Source organism: Xiphias gladius, chromosome 19 (assembly GCF_016859285.1).
Source record: "Xiphias gladius isolate SHS-SW01 ecotype Sanya breed wild chromosome 19, ASM1685928v1, whole genome shotgun sequence".
Taxonomy (NCBI): Eukaryota; Metazoa; Chordata; class Actinopteri; order Istiophoriformes; family Xiphiidae; genus Xiphias; species Xiphias gladius.
The window spans coordinates 2,602,245-2,625,076 of NC_053418.1; the positions used below are offsets into that span (position 1 = coordinate 2,602,245).

The 22,832-nt window shown below is 41.8% G+C and overlaps 2 protein-coding genes across 4 annotated transcripts in view; one reads left to right on the top strand and one right to left on the bottom strand.

Annotated features, from left to right (window-relative positions):
- The window catches only part of bmp2k (BMP2 inducible kinase), a 50,556-nt gene extending 41,052 nt beyond the window's left edge, over nt 1-9,504 (top strand). Inside the window, exon 16 of the mRNA XM_040155908.1 lies at nt 5,964-9,504. Coding sequence (XP_040011842.1) covers nt 5,964-7,405 — 1,442 coding nt within the window. The 3' untranslated portion in view covers nt 7,406-9,504. The remainder of the gene's footprint in view (nt 1-5,963) is intronic.
- A 53-nt stretch (nt 9,505-9,557) lies between these two features.
- On the bottom strand, nt 9,558-22,281 carry paqr3a (progestin and adipoQ receptor family member IIIa). Of its 3 annotated transcripts, none has more exons than XR_005709571.1 (9): nt 22,061-22,281; nt 20,862-21,093; nt 19,976-20,138; nt 18,909-19,064; nt 14,312-14,509; nt 13,992-14,082; nt 13,264-13,447; nt 12,295-12,364; nt 10,476-10,547 (listed from the first exon to the last, which is right to left on the bottom strand). XR_005709571.1 is itself a non-coding variant. In XM_040155909.1 (8 exons), the coding sequence occupies exons 1-7, from the start codon at nt 22,119-22,121 to the stop codon at nt 13,305-13,307; spliced, it is 1,044 nt and encodes a 347-aa protein (XP_040011843.1). In that variant the 5' UTR covers nt 22,122-22,281; the 3' UTR covers nt 9,558-12,364; nt 13,264-13,304. The 3 variants fall into 3 exon arrangements, 1 of the variants encoding a protein (XP_040011843.1); XR_005709570.1 differs by having other exon boundaries at nt 12,181-12,364; XM_040155909.1 differs by having other exon boundaries at nt 9,558-12,364.
- Between the last annotated feature and the right edge of the window lie 551 nt (nt 22,282-22,832).

The following is a 22,832-nucleotide window of genomic DNA, read 5'->3' on the forward strand; positions in this document are numbered from 1 at the left end:
TAAAACGCTTAGGTATTTTCTAGAGGAGAGCGAGAGTAGTTTTTTTTTTTTTTTTTTGTCCTTTCTACAGTGAATTCATCTTGTGTCCTTTACCATGCAGGCTTAATGCAAGTCCAGTGGCTACCGTTTAGAGTAGAATAAGACAAGACAACGATGCAATATAACCCTCTAAGCACTTGAATGTAAGTGTGAAATTATTTTATCGTCTTCACATGACTTAGTGAATATAAAATTCTATTTGAGTTCAAATTGGATCAAAGGAAAAAGCAAACAGATTGAAGGGACTTTTTTTGTGCTGAAAGATCAAATGAACCCACTTTGTTGGGACTGGATCTCATTCCTACAGGCTGGCATGAAAGAATTCACGACTAGTTTTGGACCAGCCTCTTAGCTTCCTGTGTTTGCGCCATCAGTGATTTATGTGGCTGTTCAACATCCCCCCTTAGTATGCAAACACACTGCCAGCAACTTTAAACCACCCCGTCGTTAATATACAGCAGTCAGGTTTTATTGTCTCCGGTGGCGTCTCCGTGTCCTGACTTGGTCGAACTTCGGTCGCAACGCTGGTGTTCGATCGGCTCTCGATGTTTGTGTTTTACTTCCAGGAACTTCTCACGGGCAGAGCTGCTGTAACTGGAGCTTTAGTTTCATAATTTCGCCTCCATCCTCTCGAACCACTCGATCGTCTATAAACTACCGCAGGGTCCTGGACACTTTCGCAGAGTTTTGAGAGAGAGGTGGTGAAGTCTCTGCCCGTCAGTCAAGCATCGGTGGTCCCGGACCTCGCTGTGCGGCGAGGCCTCCCGACAGCCGACGCGGAGCTCTGGCGACCAAACGCGGCCACGTGTCAGTTTTCTGACGGGCGAAGTTCTCGCAGTGAGAACGCTGCTATGACACAGAATACTTCGGCCGATGCGACATTGCGAGGGCCATTTTTGAGTAAAATAAGAGTTAAAGAGAAATAACGGCGCCGGTGATGTCCAATGCAGTTGTTTTCCCGCCATCTGACGTGCGTCACATTGACATTGTACAGTCTTGCACGGATGGTGCGCAAGGTGTCGTCAGACCTGGCATCGGACGACGGGCCTTCGACCGGCACGGTTCCCTGGCATTTCCTTGGCTTCGCCCGCCGGGAGTTAACTCAGCCAGTGCGGGGGAGCGGTGCCTCTGAGCGGCTCCGGGTTCAACGATGTCTGACTTCGGTGACTCCCGGCGGCCGTGTCGGGCGGTAACGAAGGCCCGGAGACTGCGCCAAGTTTGACAGGATGGTCTCACGTTCTGCCGACAGATTCCTACACGCCAGTCCCTTTAAAAACCTCTGGGCTGTTTTTTCTTTTGGCAGCGGCAGGTCAGTTGTCAACCAACGGTATGACAGCAGTGAAGTTGCTGGTGGTGTGACTGCACATTTGAAATCGAGTCCTCCGTTTGTTCTGTCACAGTTATCAAGCATTTAGCCTTTTTTTAAAGAAAACTAGTGGTTTCTTTCATAGTGGAAGTCGCTTAGGTTTCCATTTGTAGATACAAAGTGCCTTTGTGTGGCATTCTTATTTACCTTGCCTACAAAGCTGACAGAGCTTTTTTTTTCCCATGGTGATTACAAAAGAGTCGCGTTTTTGTCTCAAGATGATATTCAGTGAAAGAGTTGATGGTATGTAATGGAACTGAGCAGCAGTTTGCTTTTCCTCAGCTCTCAGAGTTTTGCTTAAAGGAGAGAAGTTAGAAAGCCAGTATTCGGCCAAATGACCGTTCCCTTCATCTGGCACCGATGAGAGTAGAATTCCTGATCAGCCAAGAGTCTCAGAGTTCTCACCAGACAGTGTGTTGGCTGGTAAAATACCAGAGTTTGGAGGAACGGGTTACTCCCCTGCCCTGTACCTGATGATGTGAGAAGCATTGTTCTGACATAGTGTAGATCAGCTCAACAGAGCTTTCATGAGAACTGAAACAACCCGCTACTCTAAACCGTGCGTAGAGTACACAGCTGTGCTTCTTATTATTGTTTTATTTTTTTATGTTAAACACAACTGGCTGATGGCGCATTCTGCAGTGCAAACGTTAGCCTGTGCTGAGGGGAATGCTTGATGAGGGCCTGCTGATAATATCCGACAAATTGGTGAACGTTTGGATTTTTTTTTCGTTCGACTTAATCCATACAATCCTAAAGGGCTGTATGTTTGTTAATCCTCATTGTGCTGCCGTTATTCCGTCTTTGAGCAGCAGTTGAGAGCGACCCATCTTAGTCGTCCACGCAGACATGAATCATACACATTAATGTACTTAGCCGAAGGTAAGTTTAAAGATAAGAGTTAATGTTGCCCGATGGCTCTGTTCCACTACATGTTTCCGCTCATATCACCGCTTGCTTTTTGCTTTTTTCGGGCCTTTGTGGAAAAAAAAAACTCGGCTTCATTTCAGTTGAATTGTTTTATTATTTGAGTTGTTTCTTTTCATTTTGTCATTTAGTGAGACAGCCATACTCAGAAACATCTTGTTCATGTGTATTGGTGGATGGATTTTCTAGTTTGGACAGGTGAACCATCAAAGCCAAAAAGAAAATGTAGGGACGACCAGAGCCATTAACTGCACTTTATTTTCCCTTTCTTGAAGTGCGAGGAAACATGAACCATTGTCCCAGGCTTTGTGGGATGAATAAGCAAACCTAGACATTGAATATGATGTTATATATTGTTTACATCTGCAAGTTTTCTGTGCTTCTTCCTCTCTGTCTCGGGGTTTCCCCCTTTTCTAAGCATTTGTTTTTGACAGCTTTACATTCTGCTGAGGAATTAGAGGCCCCAGATCACTAAACGTTTGGGAACTTTTATTCTTTCAATTAATTCTCAGTAGACGTGTTGAAAAATGTCACAGCTCTTCAGTTTTAGTTGTACTAGATATCAGCAGCTCCTGGTACCTCTCCTGCAGAAAGAATAAAACCAATAGATCAATAAGTTGTCTTATACATATCTTTGTTTTTTGCAGCAGACTATGTAAAAGGTCCTGTATCATACTGTGAGTGTGAATGTATTTCTTTATAGAATGTTACAGATAAATAAAAAACATTCAAAATCAATATTCACTTTGGTTCCTTTTTTATAGCTCTTTAAAGTATTGAAAAGTTTAGCGTCTCTCCACCACTACACCGCGAGCAAGATGTTCCTGATGTTGACATGGCTGTCTCTTATGTGAGCTCTCTGTTGTCCAATCAAACAAAACTCCCCACACGGCAGGCAAGGTGACGGTCAAAACAAATGTGAACGCACAGGAACGCTGACCGTGTTTGTCCTGGGGGGAAAAAAGACGGTTGTGTGAAACATTAACACATAAGCAGCTTACACTGAGATTGTTCGTGTTAAAGCCCCGATGGTGATAAACAAGTTCAGTGCCGTACGTTTAAGTTTTAACATTGTTCTGCCAAAATTTGATTGGTTTTGTTTTTCTCCCCCCCCCCCCTCCAACTACGCTTTAAGACGGGCCCAGATACAGGTTCCATGACCTTATTTTGATGACCTAAATTTCCTCATGTTTACCCCCTTCATTGTTTCCTTCCGTCTATAGTATTATTTCACTTGTGCAAATTTGTGTGAAACGCACCGTTAAAGACGGATCAACTCTGGCAGAAGCATCAGAATGCGTTTTTGAGACTGGAAAAAAAAAAAAAAAAAAGACCAATCAGGCCAAAAAAATCTATATTTCAAAAAAGGTTTGAAGCAGGTTACGTAAATAATTTACATTCTCATTCTGAAACTGATTCGCCCTGAGCATGACAATCACATTAACCGGCTGTTATTTGATTAAGTACACAGAGCAGCTATTTTATGATGCACTTTACGGTGACCTGGGGTTTTGGAATATTTCTCTCCTTTACCAAACGTTCTGCAGAAGGATACATCAGCTCCAATCATATTTGACCCTGATAAGTCCTTTGCTTTGCTTATTGATATTTTAGTCCATCTAATCCCGTCATTCAAGCCTGAACAGGCAGAGATTCAGTTTAGCTAAAGCCATAATAACAAACTATTTGGACCCGGTTATAGGTCCAGTATTTTTACTTAAAGTGACCGAGGCCATCTTCAGTTTTACACATCGTCCTTTAACACTTAAATATTCCTCCTCGAAGACACGATGAATCCTCCTCTGTGTCAAAAGTGGAAAGACGTTAACCTCAAATCTGGAAAGTTACTTATGTGGCGACGGAGTTGCTGGAATAAAATTGTGGGAATGAGATTCTCCCTTGTAGCGTCTGAAGCAGAACAGAGGGAGCACTTTGTGGGACTCAAACCTCTAATCTGCACTCGATGTGGTTGTGATTAGGAAAAGTGTTATACACAAAATAAAAGCCCCTGAAGTGATATCTTCAAATAGCTTGTTTTGTTTTGATGGTCCGGCTCACACAAAAATGTGATTACAATGATATAAAAACGAAAGACGGGAAGTTCTCACCGTAGGGAAGCTAGAAGCAGGGGACATTTTGCATTTACTGCTTGATTAATGACTTAAACATTACCCAGATATGTGGGCTGATTTTTTTTTAAGGACTTGTGTAATTCAATATTTTTGAGCCTTACTGGGAGCTTTGTCCTCCCAGTGTTTTAGGCAGTCAACGCCATCATCCCCAGTTTGCTCTGAACAAGACTGGTTTTTACTTGGTACAATGTGCGGTCTATTTGTTTTCAGTAAGCTTCTGGTTCAGGGTCACCCAGTCTGGTAAATGTTGGCTCCTCAGCATCCTTCATCAAATCAATCTGGGTCCAGGAATAGATGTGCCGTGAGAGAAGAGGCCTCTCTAAGCCTCTGCCCCGCTGTCAGACGTTTTCTAACGGATTTCATCTTCCCTGAGACAAGTGAACAATCACACGCAAGTTTTCCCCCTTTATTTGTATGTTTAAGAGATCAGATGCGGCGTGTAATCCCCCCAACAAATCTGTGTGTCTGTCTGACATCTTCTCTCACGATTAAAGATGTTTCTATTGTTCTGTGATTTCGCCCGAGTCTAGAGAGGTGAACGTGATTAAAAGTTATCATCTGGGTCCAGTTGGGTTGCACGGGTAATTATATTTTATTCCAGGGACTTTTTATCTTTTCTTGCTGCCTTGTTTCATGCGTCAACGACAAAGCTCTTGGCTAATCTGTCATCACGTCCTGCCAGTTTGGATGGCTCAAGACATGGAGAGGTTTCCATTTTCGTGTTCACAGCAGGGGTCCTTTCTCTGTTTTCTAATGTAGAACTTCCACGAGTAGGGAACAATAAATTGGCTCATTGTGCACGGCACAATTTATTTTCAATATAATTGGAGACTATCCACTTGCTAATTAGACTAATTTCTAAGTTACCATTATGCAGATCTCTTGGAAATAAAGGCAGAAATTTTTCATCAAATGCCAAATATGTGTAAGAATTTATAGAAATGCAGGAGGAGTGGTAATTACAGAACAAAGCTTTGTTTTTTTAAGTCTGAAGGAAGTGACTGACAGCTTAAATCGTTTTACCAAGAGATTTGAATTTAAAAGCAATTTTGTGAATCTTGAAAAGCCAGGCATCTTATTTCTTCGCCCTGTAAGCCTGCACTTCTTACTGCAGGGTCAGAGTAGAGAAGTCAGAGCAGCTTTTAGACCATATTGAGTTTTGTGATTCTTCTTCGTTGCTCCTTCTGCTTCATTATTAGACAAACTGTTGGGATTTGTATTTGTGGACTTGGAGAAATCGAAATGGAAGCCAAGTAATCCTGATTTCAGTAATGCCACATCTTACATAAGTCAAAGAAGCCAATGAAGCCTTCTGGCGTCGAGATTCTCCTTCTCACGCATCCTTTTTATTTAAAACTTTCATAATCCAAAATCAAAAACATCTGCAATGGTCTGAGGTCAAAACCTGAAATGCAAATTCCAGTAAATCCAGTCTATTACGAATACAAGAAAACTGGCAACGTCTTTAACTCTCATACTCGTGTGTGGTTTTTTTGCAGGTACCAATGTGATAAAGACTGAGCAGACCCATGAGGAAGTCAGCGTACCGGCCCCCATCTCAACCGCTGCTGAAGATCTGCAGCCGCCAGCAGCCAAGGAGCACAAATCCGGCAGAAAGAGTAACTGTAGACCAGGAGAAGAGTCCGACAGTGACTTTGAGTCTGACCCTCCTTCACCGAAAAGCAGCGAGGACGAAGAGCCAGAGGAGGACGAGGCACTGAACAGTGAGCACGGTGAAGACACTGAGCCAGAGAATCTAGGGCAGAGGCCTCTGCTTATGGACTCTGAGGAAGAGGGCGAGGAGGATTATGACAAGCACAGCTCTGACTCTGACTATGACCCCAGCAGAGTCAAGAGTCGCTCAAAGAAAGCTCCGGCTGGTAAAGTGGCTTCTGCTGCTGCCAGGAGGAATCCTCAAGGAGATTCTGCCATGACGCTGGTCACCCCTCCCGAGTCGCCCAGCGGAGCAAGAGCTGCCCCAGCTGTGGAATCTGTGGAAGCTGTGGATGTTTTCGGTGCTGTTCCCTTCCTTGGAGGATCCTCGCCGGTCAGACCCCCAGAGAGCACGGACATCTTTGCCAAAGCGCCTTTCAGGCAAGTGAGCCACGAGCAGCAAGCTACAGATGACTTCGATGTTTTTACCAAAGCGCCATTCAACCGGAACCTCTCCAAGTCTGGAAAGAGTGGCAGTGATGTTCCCATGGGTCAAACGCCACCCGTTTCCCCCGAGGGCATTGACATCTTTGGCTTCTCTCCCTTCCAGCCGGGCCCCACCGCGCCGCCTCCCATCACCTCTAGAAGCGCAGACGATCTCTTTCGGCCGTCTGCTGAGGAGTCGGCGAGTCCTCAGCAACAGAGGCTGAAGCAGCGCAGCCTCCAGAAGCTGTCCTCGCGCCAGAGGAAAACCAAGCAAGAGGCCACAGCGGGCGGCAGCAACGGCAAACGGCACCACGGCACGCCCACTGGGGGGCGCAAGACCAACAAGCCGACTTACCGCACACCTGAGCGAGTCCGTAGACACAAGAAGGTCGGCCGGAGAGACTCGCAGAGCAGCAACGAGTTCCTTAGCACCTCTGACTCTAAAGAGAACATCAGTGTTGATGTAACCATGGCTGAAGGGAAAGACAAAGGAGATTCTCTGCCAGTAGACGAAGCCCTTTTAGACCCGTTCGGCGCCAAACCTTTCCACCCTCAGGATGGATGCCGGAACAGCCAGTTTCAAGGCCTCGGCGACAGTAAGGGTGACATGGGCACAGCCAATGGCAAGTCCTGGACGGGTTCTTTTCACAGTGCTCTTGGAGAAGGCCGAATCATGGATGATTTTGGGGCGGTGCCCTTCACAGAACTGGTAATCCACAGTGGACCTCAGCAGCAGCCGGCGCCCTCACAGCCGGTGGAGCTCGACCCGTTCGGAGCTGCACCCTTTCCCTCGAAACAGTGACTTCTCTTGCGTCTTCCCACTCTGCCATTTGCTGTTAAATAAACCCTGAGCTTTTTTGGTTTGGGATCATTTTAAACCAGTCATGGAAACACAAGCTAATGATGTCCTAACGCTTCTTTTTTTTTTTTTGAGAACATTTTGTTACAGCTCTCGGTTTCAATAACAAAAACCTAAATCCTGTGGAGTGTGAGTGATGTTTCCACATATCTTTCAGCTGTACCTGTTTGCTGAGAGGCCTTTTATGCTGAATCTTAATGCTTACAAAGACGTTTGAACCGGAAGAGACAGAAAGTCCACTCAAAAAAAAAATCAAACTGTGATTATAAGCGCAACGTTTGACCGCTTGACTCGCTGCAAAAAGCTTGTTATCGCCTGCCTTCTGATCTACCAATATGGTTTTGTTTTTTTTTTAGCACCAGAAAGCCTTACCTGAGCTCGGCTCTGCCTTGCTGCACAGTACCTCGGAAAATACGACACAGTTGGTCGGCGTCGGCCTTTGGTGTCGGAATCATTTGAGAGATGACCTTAACCACTTTGTTTTATCCTCATTAGACCTCTCTCTATGCATAATTTCACAGTAGACTTGACTTGTGTTGCATTACACCTGGAATACTAGAAGGGATCGATTTATTGTACTTCCTTAAAAACTTTGATCTGTTAATTGAGACAAGTTTAAATTTAGGCTCTTAACTGTTTTTTTTTTTTTAGCAGTAAACTTGTATGTAAGTACTGTTAATTTTTTATTAAGTTACAACTCATCACATTCTGTTAGTAATAAGGAAGAAATAAAACATAAATCCACATTAGATCACTAGTCTAGGTTTGTGTTTTAAGAACTCTGACCGCTATAGAAACTCTCAAGCTCTACTGCTATTTTCTCAGCAATGTAAGTGCTGCAAACATCAGATTTCGTAAGGATAAATGGGTATTGCACCGTCAGTTAAAGGACAAGGCCGGTGGTATTCTATATATTTTGTTTCTGTCAACAAATACCCTTAAAAAGACCAAAGACAACAAAGTTACGTTAATGTGTTAGGCCGTCTCTCGACACTTACTGACTTCACTACCCAGTCTGTGGCTCACAGCTTGACCTTTTTTGTGAAATATGCTTATTCGCTTTCTTGCTGAGAGTTAGTTGAAAAGGTAGGTACCCCTATCATACCTAGGTTTTGTTAGGTGGACTTCTTTTAATTTTATTTTCAGACCGGGTCAGGCTCGCTGTCTCCCCCTATCTCCAGTCTTTATGCTACGCTGGACTGGCTTCTGGCTCTAGCTTCATATTAAAAGTACATATGTGAGAGTGGTATCAATCTTCTCATGTAAGTCTGAGCAAGAAAGTCCTTTTTCCCCCAAAATGTCAAATTATAAACAACTCACTAATATGTAGTTTTATTTCGAAAAAAGGCTCGGTAATCTCCTAAAACAGCTGGGAACTGTGATTTTTAGCCAACATTACTCCAGCGGGAGGAAATGGTGCATCTGGTAGGGACTGTATTCAGTGGCGGATTAAGCCACATTTGTTGCTCTCGTGAGTATCTCCAGCAGCAGGACGGGATATGTGGGGCGGTTTTTTGGACAGTGGAGTCAAATCCTTTCATGATGCCTTGGATGCAACGAAATAATTGTTAGTAAGATCAATATGTTAATGGTTTTGGCCTTTTCATGGGATTTGTTGACGGAAAAAAAATGTGGAATATCAGCAGACTTACTCTTTTAACGGAGGTCTCTCCTCTGCAGAATGAGGTAAATTGGCATTTTCATAAAGGGGAAAAAAACAAAACATTTAGGATCGACTGAGAAATCTGTGATGTAACATTCAGGTCATCTGTCTTCATGATTGCACTTTTCATTCTTCCATGAACTAGCTCTGTGTGCTCTACATCGACGGCCTTAAGCACTGCATTTACCTACACAACCATCGGCACATTTGTTTGAATTGAACCTGCAGGTTGCTGTGTTTTCACCAGTGGAACCATTTGATACAAGTACTTTCCATCTTTTTTTCTTTTTTTTTTCTCACCAGGGTAAATCTTGTATTTATCATGCTATCCTGCTGTTTGATGCAATAAATAAGATTCATCTCAGTGCAGCTTGAGGTGGATGCTATAAAGTGGAATTTAAAACAAATGGGGTTTTACACTTTTTAAACAGCACACGGTTCATTTTATTTAGAGTCAAATTCAGACGTTTTGATGGCTCAGGTATGAAAAGTCAAGATACAAAATTTTCGCTGCTACAAAGTGAGTCTCAGACACACAAGAGCTTATCAAAGACAATTATTTAGAGAAATCTTTACAGACAGCACAGAGCGGATTCATAATGAACCCCAGAGAACATTTGTCTCGGTCTAAACCTTAAAAACATTAAATATCGCACAGAAAACACAGGACTTTCATTCCAAAAGGAGACGGCAAACATCCAACCGGACACCAATGGTTATTAAATGACGACAAATAGTAATGCTAATGTGATATGCATTCATGTTTTAAGCATTAAGACTCTTTACAAAAATTTTCGAGCAGTTTAGCTACGTTGGCTTTTTTCCCCAACATGGATGCCTTGCATTGCAGAATGAAACCATTTCACACACACACACACACACACACACACACACACACACAAAATAAGTTGACCTTTAACATTGCACATCACCCTAAATAAGCTGGAGAAAACGTACTTGTTATTATGACTGAAAACACTTTTTGAGTTGACCTTGAGCGGAAGATTCTCATCGGTTCAGGCAGAAAAAGCACTTTTCAAAAACAAAGTCTAATGTCGTAACTATTTTAACACAGAGTGAAGTCATATGAATCTACAGTAGATAACGGCTGCACAGTACAGAGAAAAAGTGCAGTTGCAATACAAACTGCAACGCGTACAGATATAGGTTTTTAAAATGTGAAATCAGTGCTTGAATCTTTAAAAACAAAACTGTCCCGATTTCAAACTAATTTTAACTTGACAGTTCGTAGACTTCAAAATGCCCACATGCAGAATACATCGATTGATTTTTGAGCACAGTGATGAGGGAAACTCTCGAAATGGAGCGGCTCTTTCTGTTGTTAAAAAAAAAAAAAAAAAAGAAGTTGACGGTTGTTCATGGTGACGGTACATCACGAGACGAAACAGGATGTGGAAAATCCTTGAAAGGAAACACAATAAATGCTCAAAACAATTGAAATTTGAAATTGGCAGAAGTTTGTTTCCCAGGTTTTTTCGTTTCCCGACATCGCACACCTCGTATCATTTCATACAATCAAAGTACAAATAGACCTACGAGGTCGGTTTCCTCCCAGCTTCAGAACTAATACACCAAAAAAAAAAACCCTGAAATGTCTGCACAATGTGGCGTCTGTAGAATATAATTTCTCTGCTTTCTGGTTGCGTATGTGTGTCTTTTAGTGTACAAGGAATTAACACACTCTTTGTACAAACTGCTGAGTAGTGTAGACATGTGTATTAGTTTACATTAGCTGAGCTGATCCTTGACACCCAAAAAAAGAAAAACTGTCCACTCGACTCTACTGTGGCTGGTCAGGGCTGGAGATGTGAGGGCGAGAATTTCCAACGGAACAGCAGTTTTATCTGTCAGGTGACTGTGGATTCAGTACAGTTCTTCTTTTTTTCTATTAATCGAACTGTACTTAAAATGTTCTCAGACAGAAAAGATTCCGCTAGTGAACATAGAGGCGACGTGGCCCAACACAAAAGAACATAGAAAAAACATTCAATTCTGAAGCGTCAGTTACTCGCATTTCTCCAGATCACGAGTCTTTGTAGTACCTGTATTCAAAGTACGACATTTCAGCGTCCTGGGACTAAAACAATCTGTTGTTTGTCTCACTCAGCGGGAAGAAAACAGAGACATCAACACTGTTCGCACTTCAGGACAAAATGAAAAAAACCTAAATGTAGGAAACCGATGAAGACAAAATGTTGAGCTTTTCTGAGTCTTTGGTTTTTCTGTCTTAATAATGAAAGTGAAAGACACTGATCAGTTTTTGCTTGTTCTCATTAAGAAAGTACCTCACGGTTTCACTATGAGGCTGCTACAAACAGATTTTAATAGTTCGGGAATAAAACAAATCCAGTAGAAATGATTTGGGTCGAGTTAAACTCAACATATCTCAACCATTTAAGCTCACAACAACCTAAAAACTGATCTGCTCACTCACATCCACCCATTCTTTTAGTGTAACTGCTAAAACATTTCATTTTCCCCTTTAAGGACATTTTGTGTGATTCATTACTGAAGGAAGCTTAAAGGCTGTTAAGCCTAATTATCAAAGAAAACGCTGTTTTAAAATTATAATGGAACTGAATTCAAAACTGATTTCTTGGGGGAAACACTTCTCAGATTAAGAAGCACTGGTTTACAAACCTTTAAAAATCAGTTTAAAAAAAAAAAATGTTATACAATCGGGACCTGGGCATTCTGGGAGTTAATTTAATTTATCAAGAGCTACATGATGTTTTTATTTACAGGCACTTACAGAAATATGTGGGATCTCCTATAAACAAAACAAAACAAGAAAATGCTACTTGACTAAACCTGCCAACCCTGAATCTCGCTTTTTGTACCTTTGTCTGTGAAAAGCAGACAAATGCAGAAAAAGCACAGTTGTTGAGCCTTAACTGGTTTTAAACCGACGTAAATTTGAACGCAGCGCAACAGCGTCCGGATTCTGTACTTTGACTGCAGAGTTTCAGTGTTTTATCGGCGACAACCTGGAAACAAACTGTTTTAGCCGCTGTGACTTGTTACAATCACTCACAGGTCCCGTTTTATCTTGAAAAATATGAACTCGACACATGTCGCTCTTCACATCCTGGAGGTCGCAGGTCTGCTTCCTGTTCGCAGCCCCCCCCCCCTTCTCACAGAGACTCACAGGTAAGAACGTGTCCATCTGTGGAAACACTGGGATGGATTGAACTGATACGCCGCAGCCACTCACCAACCTGAAGAGAGGGAACAACTGGCTCAAACCACGAGAGAATCAACAATTAAAAACATTACAAGGGGGCAGGTGTTGCGCTTCAGTACTACTTTGGTAATTAAGCTGTGTCTGTAAGGCAGAGCATTTAAGGAGAACGGTCAGGTATGTGTTGGAAGTGAATGAATGTCGGGTCAGATTAGTCGTCTTGTTTATCGAAGCTTTGACCAGATAGTTCCTGATTTAAATCTTCGTACGCTACGTTTTATTTAGGCAAAGAGCTCATACAACTGCTTAAGAAACTCATCTTCTGGCTTCATTTGTGAAATGATAAAAAGGGTTTTACAGAAGCTCGTATCGGCGCTGATACTGAAATAATTCCAACATTAATCCTAACAGCTGGTTCCGCTGCTGTGGCCAAAGAAAGTGACGCCCGATTGAACAGTATTTCACATCTTCAAACTCTAAATGTGAACTTTAAATCAGAGTTATAAAAAGTTTTAAATCCACAGCCGCTGTGGCTCTTAGACGAAACAAAACATTTAAGCATAATTGTAGAGTGAATTCTGTTCTTTTTTATTACATTTTACATTCATCTCCATGTTAGTTTCTGACATTTCCACAGTGACTTTACCCAAACTGATGGTTTGAAACCTCTCAGTTTTAATCGCTCTTATTTCAATCTACACAGCCCAGACAACGACTGGAGGCTCATGCTCTCATTCAGTCACTGTGATCGCTGAATGACAATAGTTGCGCTTCCACCTTCCAGCCCGATTTCACACTATACTGGAGGTAACTATAATATTTAGACGGTTTGTCCCTGAGTACTTGATAAACAGTAAAGCCTGATGAAAGCTACACTGTAAAATATCTCCTCATAGCTACTAAGTTGAGTGCAGTGATGGTGGAGCTGCTGCTTACCGTTTCAAAGCGTCGGGACTCCCAGGGTGCTTGGCAGCATCCTAGGCGTGCTGGGGGGCGTCGGGGCAGGGCTGGCTGTGCCTGTACGCCATGATGAAGCCTGACGACTGGTGCCACCAGTAAAACATCAGCACCAGCAGCATGTGCCACACCTGGTGACTGGAGCCCAGGTAGTTCAGCTGACCTGCAGCAACACCACAGGAGGAGCAAATAAAACCAGAGGCTGACAGTTTTAATTTGGCTGCAAAGTCCCGACACAGACCGAAAGATCATTTGTGATTTGGAATATAATGTAATACAGTACTGTATGTACAGGCAGTTTGAAAAGGGTTCTTTAACATTTATCTTTTGTAAAATTTTACTTATACAGACTTAGATTTCATAACTGAATTCAAGACTTGCGCTACATCATCCTTCACATGATCCGCACACAAACCTTGCAACACTAAAAATGTTTCAGATGTGACAAGAGGGAGATGTTTATGCTTGAAACTTAGATTTCGAGTGACTTGAAACAAAATCTTTAACATTGCTTAACAAGCTCAAAGCTGTTTTAGATTTCCCTCCAAAAATGTCACTAGTTGATTTAATATTGATCATTTCAGATCAACTATGGAGCAATAAGTTGTTCCAAACAGTCCCGATCATCCCAAAATTACGAGCGAAGAACGGAGTGACTGAGAAAAAAGTCGCTCTGAACAGCAGAGGAAATCAAACGGCCGTCTCACCTGGGAAGTAGCGTTCAGGAACTTTAGAAACGTAGAAAATGAGAGCTAATGCTGCGATGAAGTACATCCCCAGGACACGAGGAACAAAAGCCTGAAGGAAAGAAATATTTATTTAACCAGTGTGTGGACAAAACTGACAAAACATCCACAACGTCAAGCGATGACTCTCAGCCCTGCTGAATGAGCTACCAGGTTAAATAACATAAAGACAATTACTCCAGAAAAATGGTGAGTTGAAATGTTGGCAAGAGTTGCTTATTTTTTAGAGACCAATCAACAGTAAGTTACTGGTATATTGTGGCAAGGCGGGCGGTGCTCACCTGGACGAGTTCGGAGGAGAAGCCTCCTGTGATGCAGATCCAGTGGACGGTGGGGACGAGGCCGTACCCGGCCACCGAGCAGAAGATGAGCGAGCGCAGCTGCTTCCACTGCTTGCTGAGGTAATGGGGGTGGATCTGAGCGAAAAAGACGGCCAGGATCATGGCCAGGACCGTCACCAGGTACACCTGCCGCCAGTACTGCAGGGACAGGAAGGTCGAAGGGTCAACTCACACCAGCTACATCTTGCGGGTTCCTGCAGGCTCAATTTAAGAGTTTTAACGAGTTCTTGAAAAGCACACTCAAACAGTTGCTGGAGTGAAACACAAAATAATCTAAACACACACACCTACACTGTGTCAGTCAAACTAAAAGACGGTGACCAGATGTCCCCGTTTTCCGGGGAGAGTCCCCGTTTTTTGTTGGCCTGTCCCAGAGAATTTCCCAGTTTTTAACTATGGATTGAAAACAGACGGGAAAGAAAGACCAAGCAGCAGAGCAGACGGGCAGACGTCTGCCGTTGCGCTCGTTTTGGCCAACAGAGGGGGCTGGCTGCTCGCTATAGCAGCTTCGTATCACTCCTCTTCCACAACTAACCCCTTGCTCGCCTAGTTTTAGTGAAAACTGCTGCGCAAAACTCGACCAGACACTAGCAAGCGTCAAGTGAATCCACAACATCGCCACAAACGTCTTTTAAAGCCGGGCGGTAACCCAGGGTCGGACCTGGGGGGGTGGGGTTAGGTGACTTCGGAACCGTACCAGCAGGTGATAGGTGGCTGATTTGTAGGCATGCAGTCTACTTGGATGTAGACTTCCATGCCATCTACAGATACAATGCATCCTTTTTGATCAAACATATTCGACCTGCTATTTGTTCAGCAGGCGTCTAGGGGGAATGTTTTACAAATTGTAGGTGGGGAATACGAATTGGTCTGAGGGGGGAAATTTTTTTTTTTTTTTTTTTTAAATAAATAAATTTAAAAAAATCAATCAGGAGAATTTTTTTTTTTTTTTTTTTTTGCTTTAATCCCTGTAGGAAGAGTGGAGAGGAAGGAGGTGAAGAAAACTGGATAGAAAAAAAGAGTGAAGGAGATAGAGGAGGGAATGATTTATTATTCTAAACAATCAAATAAAAAGGCAGGTAAAAAGTATTTTATCCAACATTGTACTATTTATCATTAAAGACCATTTTCTTTATTGAGTGTCCCATAGTTTAGCGTAGCTTCACTCACCACGGTAGGCTACTGTGTGACGGTTTTATATATTACGTCGTAGTTTAATACAGTACAACAGTTACCATGGTCAGAATACACGAAACAGCCAATGAACACGTTCAAAGTAGAAACAGGCTGCGGGAGGAAATAAAGAAAAAAACTTGTGAGTGAACGTGCAGCACAAAGAAAGCCACTATTACATGATTAGAAAAATAAGACTTCCATTGGTTGAATTTAACACTCGGTTTTTAAAACCTTGGGATTTACACAATCATGGCATTTTTTTTTTGACTCTGCAATCTACTCATGAACACCTTGTGTTTTAAAATACATGTCATTACTTCGGTGCTTTTCTCCTCTGCACAGAATATTGATTTCAGCTTCTTTTTTTTTAAGTGCTCAAACCATTTGTCAATGAATCCATTGTCAGAAAGTAATTTCTCCATTTATCCAGAAAAAATGCCAAATGTGAGATTTTGCTCTTTCTCAGTTTTATATCATAGGAAATTTTATATCTTTGGCTTTTGGGAACTGGTGATGAACATTTTTCACTATATCTTCAAATAATCATGAATCAAAATAATGGTTTTTTGCAACCCTGGGCTGCTTTCTGTGATTCAAATAGCTTAAAGATTCCTTTAAATTTGTCTGTCTCTCTCTCTGTCTCTCTTTTTAATTTACGCCTTAGGCCATTTCATGTAGGTGTTTATTTTACTTGCATAGGCATATGATGATATAAAAAAAACTTCCTCGAAAAAACAGTGTAGATCTATGCCAAAAAAATTTTTTTAAATAAATAAAAAAAACCCTACTACTGTTTCTGTTGTTATCATATACATCAAAATATGAAGCAAACCTGCAGCGAGTCCTCAGATCTGCCTTCGATATTTAAACTTCTATAAGTAACTGTGTAAAGTCTGGACAGCCTTGTCTCAGTCCCTTCTGTCCATTAGTGTGGATTTAGGCCTCCGTCCAGTCACACGTCCTCATGTGGTGAGTCCTGCTGAATTTCACAGTGAATAAATTTGCACCAGGAACAAGGCCCCGCTCGGCTCCAGCCAAATTTTTTAACAAACACCGTGTTCTCTCCTCCAAAGCTACATTTCTAAAACACTCCGACGAGACAAGAGTTTGACTGGCTAAATATAAAAATCAGTTTTTCTTTGACTTGGCTTGCCACAGGAGTGGAGCCACCCAGAAGCGGAGCCCCAGTCTTGGCAAGGACGGGGGGGGGGGCCTCTTCGCTGAGACGGCTCCCAGACTTGCGAACGTCATATGGTGGGGAACAGGAGTGACGGACCGCTCCGTGAACGCAGCCATCTGGTTTGGGCTGGAGCAGATTTCAGCTGCATTCTGGGGGCAAATTAACCCGCCGCTTCCAATATGCGGGGGAAAGCGAACAGTAAGGAGCACAGCCAAACACTTCAGGAGTACAAAAAAAAAAAACGGAAGAGAAAAAAAACATGGTGGTGGGCGGCTGGAATAAGGAGCTGAAACTGGCTTGTGTCATCAGAAGCTGTTTTCCAAACGGCGAGCGCGGCGAAGGTGTCGTGTCGCTTGTTCACCAGGAACAATGAGTCAATCAGCAGAGCCAGACTGTGAGCTCCACTTCAGTTTTATTCAATTACTGCTTCTCAAAGGCCGAGGATGTTGAGCTAAAAAGTCTCCGGGGAAGACTGTGGTTAGATGGTTAGATGTGAAATGCTCTCACACATGACCATATTTACATTATCTATAATATGCATCTAACTGCAGTAGGTGTAACAGTAAAATAAGCCTCAATTCCCTGATCGCCACTGATATGAGCAGCAAATAGTGCTGGGTATCCAATCTCACTGAATTTTTTGGTACCAGTCAAGACTGAAGTACCAAAATATCATTTTCCGATCAGATCATTCCCAATTTATATTGTAATTTTTTCATTTAAAGTTTACTCTTGCCCTAGGAAATCGCAGTCTGAAAAGTAATTATCATCGGAAAGAGCAAGCAACTGATATCACAGCTTCCATGTTGACTTAAAAAAAAAAAAAAAAAAAATTACACTGGCAGGAGGGATACTGTAACCACTGTTGTTTACACGAGGCAAATTATAACAAAACATCCCCCCTTTCAACGAGAAATTGGCTCAAGAAAATACCGTGTCAGGCTGTATTCAGTCTGATTATGAGGGGAAGCAGGGGGACCATGTGATAAGAGAAGAAGTTGCAGAAGTTTGTCGGTTTTGCACCATTTTATGAAGGAAAATATCTGTTACGTCTGGATGTATTTACACAGACTGACATTTGAGGACTTGGCTATTTTGTTAAACTGAAGAAAGGGGTTATGTAGAATAACGTTTATATTTCTCAAAGTAAAGGCATTTTAAAAACATATTATTTGATGCTAGTACCAAAACCCGGGGACCGTTTTTGCATTAGTATTGAAAGATATCAAAAAAAATCATTCGTGGTGAACAATGACACAGTCAGAGCAGCCTGATAGTTTTTCCTGAGATTTTGGAGGTAGGGAAAAGAAGCAAATAAAAAAAATAAGGTTTGTATGACAAAGCTTGTGACTAATCCATCAGGGGTGTTTAACTCTGACCTTGCTTATGAATTTAAAGCCTAATGCTTTTTCTGTTGAATCCCTGAGTAAATTTAATCATTTTTGCAAATGTACTGACAGCAAGAAACAGTGCGACTTTCACTAGTGTGAAGTCTTAATCAGGCAATTTTTTGCTCAGTAGAATCTGACATTTTGTTCAATAGACAGCACTAACCTTCGAGCAAATACTGATATTATGTAGACACAAGACATCTGCTATCCAATTTGACTCCGTCAAGAGCAGGTTCTATATTTAATTATTTATTTCAACTTCCTCGTATCATTTTATTTCTGACTATTTTTGTCTTAATAGGCTTTGTAGTATAGTTATATACATGTGTATGTAGTGTTTAGTACCTTTGATTTCTAATTTTTTCATGCTCCATTTTGTGTCTTCTGAGATGTTTTTTTTTGGCTCTTTTGCTCTTATTTGATAGGAGACAAGAGACAAGAGAGACGGGTATGACATGCAACAAGGGCCCCTGGCTGGGATCAAACCGGGGACGTTGTGGTTATGTGGTACGCGGGTTAACCGTTTGCTTATTAGAATATTTTAATTACTCGTCTACATTATACTGTACTCCTGCTGTTGTACTTCCGCTGCTGTGACACTTGTATTTCCCTGTGTGGGATCAACAAAGTTTATCTTTCCTGAGTTTTAGCGTTGAGGGGTGAAGTAGCTGGTGAATTATCTGATTAACTGTCAACATAAAGATGAAATAAAAAAGAAAACTAGATTAGCGTGCAAATATTGGAGGCTGACGAATCACAGAAGTGAACTGCAGGCTGGAGATGAACTTACATTATTACAGTAGAACGTGTAGAAGACTCCGGGGACATAGCAGCCCAGGATGCCGATGGAGACACCGGCATAATCCAGCGCCATCCAGCGGCGGCTGGTCTTCTCTGAGCGATGACAGCAGAACAGGTGGTAACCCACCGAACACAGCATACACACCTGAGTAATGTAACATCCACGTTAGACAACAAGGAGACAGTCAGGCATTACGGCAGCAGAGGATGTGATATGCAAAGCAAGATCATTGGACGTGAGGACTCTGGTTGTCAGGCCATGTTTATTTTTAATTTGCTAAGATTATCTGCCAATATTTCGAGCAAGGTTTGCTGTTATTCTGTAACCTCTCAGATAAAGGTAACGCCACACAACTGTTTCACAAGATATCTGGCTAATTTGAAATCACCACATTGCTCAACACAAGGAGACACCTTGTTGTAACTGAGCCTGGAACGGACAACACAACATAAAATAAACATAACATTAAGTAAACCTGGTTAAATGTGAAGATGACAGAAACAGACCTGAAATATCCTTTGCCATTAATCCTTCTTTTTTTTTCTCCTTTTTTTTTTTTTTTTTTTTTTTATAAATGAGAGGTATTCAATACGTTTTTTTTAAATCACATCAAAGAGGAAAAGTCTTGTTGAATCTGCCTCTTAATTTGCAGAATCCACTGCAACACTGTGAAAAACTCAAGTATCGACATGATACTGACACCAGTGGCTCAGTCACTGCCGTTTTCTTGTCTCTATATTCAACAGACTTTATTAATTGGCATAATTAGGGGCACAGATCTTACCCAACAAGTTTATCAACATTTGAGAATGGCTGACTAAGTACAGGAACAATTACTGTGCGGGTTTTTGTATTCATAATAGTCCACCATACAGAGTCATTAATTAACAATAAATGTATGCCAGCTTTAATCTTAACCACAGCACAACCTTAATGAAATATCAGCCAAGTAATCTAATAGGTTTTACAACCGCCAACCCGGCGAAACGGAGGACGTGACATGACATTCTAACCACCGTCATGGCTGAAGTAAACTGGAAAACTCAGTCCTGTACCTGGAAGCAGAAGAGCCCAATGGAGTAGATGACGTAATCCTCTCTGGAGGCACCGAAGGCCGGCAGCACTGAGGCCATGTTGTACACCCCGAGACAGAAGAAGAGCAGGAAGCCCAACAGGTGGCTCCAGATATTCACCGTCTCATTGGACATAATGAAGAGGCTGCACAGAGAATTTACAACTGTTAAAAATCAGATAAAATACGTCAGTTCTCCTTTTCCGAAACTCATCTTTTACCACAGACTGAGATCAGCAATCTCAGCAATCTCAGCCGCAAAGTCCACAGTATTTAAATCCAAACATCTCCACGCTGTGCTAACGTGCAGAAAGTCAATCCCTCTGCTCTGTCACGGATCAAGAATAAAATTCAGTGTAATTAGCTTCTAAAATTGACAAACTTCTGTTGCTTCACAATCAAAATCCAACTAAGTCGCTGACTTTATCAGTTGTTAACTATTGTTCTTAAGAAGGCAAATGGAAACCCCATCTTTGAGTGTATCAATCTCTTTTAGGAAGTATTTATAAAGAAAGCAAACTAGTACAACAGAGGAACCCAAACAAAGAAAACTGTTGTAAGGAAATCATCTTCCTCTTCTATTGTATTATCAAATCAACAGTGTTCTGCAGTTTTACTGTGGTTCGGGGGGGAATGAAAGTGCTGATCTAAATTTTAATAACGCAGTGAAGCACTGCGTGGAATATGCAAGGAACAGCTGATTTGAAAATCCCTTAGCTGATCACAACAGTTGACTCTGCACTTTGACTTCCCTTAGGAGTGGGCAAGAGAAAACGGAAGTTCTCCTTTGGGGAATAATAAAGTATGACAAGATAAATAATAAAGTCACTAATTCATTAAGAAAGTCACTAGTTAGTGAAGCTTTTCACCTTTTGATGCACAGTCTGGAGGGCAGGTAGGCTCTGTATCCATCTGTGATGTAAGGGTTCTCTCTTAGAAACACTGGGATCTGTTCGTAGGTGTACAGCCTGATACCTCGGGGCACCAGCACAGGCCAGTACTGATAACCTCCCAGCTCGATGTAGTGTGCTGTCTGGGCGCTCTTCTGGAGTTTCTGAGGCATGGCTGGGCCTGCAGAGGCTGCTTTAATCTGACCTGAAGCTGAGAAGTCAGATCCAGATCAGTTCCAAATTCGGCTCCGACTTACATAACAAGTCTAATCAAACATTATAGCACGGTTGACCAATTAATGCTGATACATTTTGTCTGTGGCTTGTAAGTGTGACAGATCTAACAGCCACTGCGGCAGATACAAGAGTTCCTAATGTCCACTGGAGCAAGAATTAGAGACCAATCTACTGAATTTACTGTATTTTCAGTGATAATTGAGTACAACAAGTGAAGAACATGGCATAACGTCAAGGTAAAAACGATACTCTCCATGTTATTTGTGTGCTAGCTAGCATTACTTGGCTACTTTAAAAGGTGCTGCCACCGACTTATCTTGCATGTAATCTCATGTCACCTACGTTACCTATCTCCACCTTATCCGTTCGGCTGAAACTGTATGGAGAAAAACTACTGCCAAACGCCGTTCACTAAAATAACAAATTTCGGCCTTACGTACTAACACCCCGAGAACATGGCTCAAGACTTCTTTAAGAAGTCTTGGCATCCAAACTTTAATTCACTAAGCAACCTGTAGGCCAAGAAGCACTTATCAATTAAATATAAATTTCTAGAAATAATCCCACTCCCAGTCTTTGTCTACCAATATTGGCTAAACTCACTGTTACACTGCAACTATACACTGTTACCGTGTTACAATGGTGAGCACTGGCTCGCCGACGTTAAAACTTTTTAATTTACTGATACAACGTGCTTGCTTTGTAAATTGCTATAAGACGAATTTGTCCACAGCACCGACTGAACTAGAAACCATTTTAAATTAAGTCGTATCGGGTAAATAATACAGTCGTAGACCTAAGTCAATCTCAAAATAACAAAATTTCCAGAGCGGTTTGGTAGCTAGTCGCTAACTACAGCTCGAGTCTTTCTAAACAGGCTAACGTTAATAGAGGCTAACAAGCCGCTTTGTTTAGAGCCGTTAAATTAACAATAAACCCACCTTTTAATTTGGTATATGTGCAGTTTGTGCCATTTTTAGGCTTATAATACGAGCTACGCATTTGTAAACATATGTTAAAACTGATTTAAAAAAACAACGCAGTGTTTATCAAGTTTCGGCTGCAACATCTTCCAAATCACCAGAGACGTCATCAATGATGGACCCCCCCCCTCCCCAGTGCGTCCAAAGACTGCCTGAGTAAAAACAACAGACCCAAAGCCAGACCCGTGTCAGCTGAGTCAACTCCGCTGACGAAGACCGGGATGCAGCTGAAAGCCCCGGACATCGTTAGTCAAGTGGACCTTGACTTGATAGTTTTCTTGTTGAATTAAAGTTTCCAAGATTAGCAATTAAATTAACACGTTCTTTCCGGTATTGAATTTTACTGAACGACCATTCACGAACACGGCAAATAAAGCAAAAACAAAATTCAATATTAATCCTACATTGCCATGCTTCACATTTTTACATTTGGATTTTAGGGCGAGGAAGAAAATATTCACATAATTTTCAGTAGCTCAAGAGTTATTTCTGTTAATATTTGAGTGTCCCAAAAAAAAAGGATATTGTCCTACTTAAATGATTCAAAGGAGTTGTTTAGCATGAAAAAAAACAAACAAACAAAACTAATCTCGTAATGAGTACAAGTAACAATGTAAACTTTATGGCTTGAAACAAGTTCCCTGGACTGTCTTTTTCGGCATCTTAATGTCCACACTGGTTGGTGGCTTCCTCTGTCAGTTATTAATAGTCAGTTAATAATAATTTGATA

Excerpts from the sequence above, each read along its gene's own strand:
- paqr3a (XM_040155909.1), bottom strand. The coding sequence starts at position 22,121 with ATGCGTAGCTCGTATTATAAGCCTAAAAATGGCACAAACTGCACATAT. Across the intron at positions 20,139-20,861 it reads TCCAGACTGTGCATCAAAAG|CCTCTTCATTATGTCCAATG; the intron begins GTGAAAAGCTTC and ends TTCTCTGTGCAG. Across the intron at positions 13,448-13,991 it reads TCCTGAACGCTACTTCCCAG|GTCAGCTGAACTACCTGGGC; the intron begins GTGAGACGGCCG and ends GTGTTGCTGCAG.